The following is a 2,500-nucleotide window of genomic DNA, read 5'->3' on the forward strand; positions in this document are numbered from 1 at the left end:
GTAATTGCTCAACATGGATGCATTCCAAATAAATTTTTGTATATTAGACAAAGGAAAACATAATAGACTCATGTTCGCCGCTAGAAATAGGGGGAAAAGATGAAATGCGTGCAATTAATTATGCTGGAAAAATCATCCTTTGCTTACTCACTTTAGATTAAATATAATTTGTCAAGGCAGACCAGAATACATAATTTATTTTTCTATCTTCTGCTTGTTAAAATATTATATATTGTAGACCTAAATTATGCAATCTTAAAACAAGCCTTAAGAAGAATGAGAATTCTTCTGGCTCTGTTCACTTAAAAGCTATACCTTTCAATCTTTGTTTTTAGCACTTGAATGCCTTTTCTTATTGCTTTGTTTTCATTGGATTTGTGTATAACATTTGCCTATTTGTGCCACTCCCATAGGGTCAGTCAGCTCATTTTTGATGTTGTCTAAAATTAGGAGGTAAACTTCAATTCGGCCCAACTTCTTGTCACTATAGCAACATTATTAGTGTATGTCCAAAGCAATACATGCAGAAAGTATTGGCTTTCTGTCGCAGTACAATTATCCATCAGACCACGTGCATTACGGATCTTCAAAAAAATTGCTGAAAAAAAATCAATATTGTGGTAATATTATCAACTCCAGGCTGAAGTCATGGTGGAAGGAGCTCTCGCCACTTCTCGGCATTAGGGAGATATACAATTCACGTTCTTAAAACAAATATCTTTTAATTCTGTTTTTTTTTTTACACTGTTTGCAATGCTCCATGGTGATTTTTTTTTTGTCCCAGTTCTTGTTTCATTTAAAATATACGTTGGGGCCAATTGCTATTTTACTTGGAAGCTGCTATGACCCTTGCAAACCAACCTCAGACGGCTGGCTTAACAATGATGAATCGCTTGGCAGTTTAATTTACATGCTGCTGAACTCCACATTTGGGTCCATTAGAACAAAATCAAATATTTATGTTGTTTATTGAAACTGCTAGATTTCATCTTATCCAGTGATCGTTTTGTGTGAAGCCTGAACAATACTGCTTCACCTGAATTAAAAGAGCTAAGTAATGCAGCACTTGTGGGTATACGCTAACTGGCCTGTCATGTTCTAAGCCTGTAAAAAATGCACATGCTAAATCTTGCATCGCGCTTTATACAGCTTAGAAGCATACTTTATCCCTTTGTCTTTTACCAACGACGCAGCAGATTGTAAAATCTCAAAACATAAAATGTGATGCAGGAACACCAATGTTCAAAGCACTCAAATTATTTTCAATTAACAATTGCACGTAAAGTTAGGAAGAGATGAAATTCTTACTTTTTTCCTCCCACGTTAACATAAAATAACATTTTAAAGATAAGAAACAAATTATTTGAATTTATACACCAACAATGAACGTTTTAAACTGTTTCTATGAGCTTTATATTGAACTGCAATTTCTGGAAATTCAGAACACTTTTTTCAGAAAAAGATCTTGCCATTTCAATTAAACTTCAAAAGTGCCCTTGGTGTTTACTCATAACAATTTGCAATAAACTGATTAGTTATAACCCCGCTCAGTGGTTTTACGTTTGTAAAACGGGCATTAAATGTTTTTTTTATTAACTATGGATGTTAAAAAAAAAAAGCATTAAAAAATGAAAATTGCAAAATTTCCTTATCTTTTCATTCTGTACATGAAAATGAAAATACTTTGATCTGGATTCATTGCATGTGTCGTCAATAACATTTCTCCTTTTGAGATTAAATGAGAATGCTTTCAATATTAATGTGTGGGCTTCATTTGTTAGCCTTCTAACAACACATGGACTTAGACAAAAGCTTTGTCAACAAAAGATTAAACCAAATCAAGTTTCAGAAAATGAAAAGGAAACAAGAGTCAAATAATCATAGATCAGAATGGAGTAGCGTAGATAAAATCACTATAGCTTACTGGAGTGGAAAATGTTTAATTGAACTATTTCACAATGCATAAAGTTCACATTCTTGCCGCTGAAATGAAAAACATCTCCAGTAAATGTATTCTTTGTCCTAGGTGGGTTTATCCTCATTAATGTAGTTCCCTTACACCTTTACCCACCATCTCCCTCCCCTTTCTACCCCCTCCTCCCTCCTCCCTCCCACCGCCCAAAATTATGTTACCGATTGATTTTATACATGTTGGAAACGGCAAATATGAATTCACACAAAATAATCTTTGCATATTTCCTTTTCTGAAGGCAGGTACTGACCTTTGGTAACCTTTCAGGATCACCTGGATGTCTGGGAATGACTTTCTGCAACCGCTGGAATCCATAATCTATGGTTGGTTCATTTAGAGCTGCAAATATTCAGAAGAGTTAATTTAATTGAAAAAATATCCAGTTAAAAACACTTATTAAATCTTGTTGTTATCATCACTGACCATGCGTCTTACTTTAAAAAAGCAAAATAACATTTAGACTAGATCCTTGTATGGTATATTTTCCAACATTATAATTGCTGAAAGGGTGCTTTATGTAGATTTTTA

General features: G+C 33.8%; 1 protein-coding gene across 7 annotated transcripts in view; it reads right to left on the bottom strand.

Annotated features, from left to right (window-relative positions):
- ebf3a (EBF transcription factor 3a) overlaps positions 1-2,500 on the bottom strand; it is a 125,954-nt gene that overhangs the window by 14,643 nt on the left and 108,811 nt on the right. For all 7 annotated transcript variants that reach the window (XM_078413642.1, XM_078413643.1, XM_078413646.1 and 4 more), the window contains one exon: positions 2,223-2,311. In XM_078413642.1, the coding sequence (XP_078269768.1) occupies positions 2,223-2,311 (89 nt within the window). The remainder of the gene's footprint in view (positions 1-2,222; positions 2,312-2,500) is intronic.

This window comes from Rhinoraja longicauda, chromosome 16 (genome assembly GCF_053455715.1).
Source record: "Rhinoraja longicauda isolate Sanriku21f chromosome 16, sRhiLon1.1, whole genome shotgun sequence".
Classification (NCBI taxonomy): domain Eukaryota; kingdom Metazoa; phylum Chordata; class Chondrichthyes; order Rajiformes; family Arhynchobatidae; genus Rhinoraja; species Rhinoraja longicauda.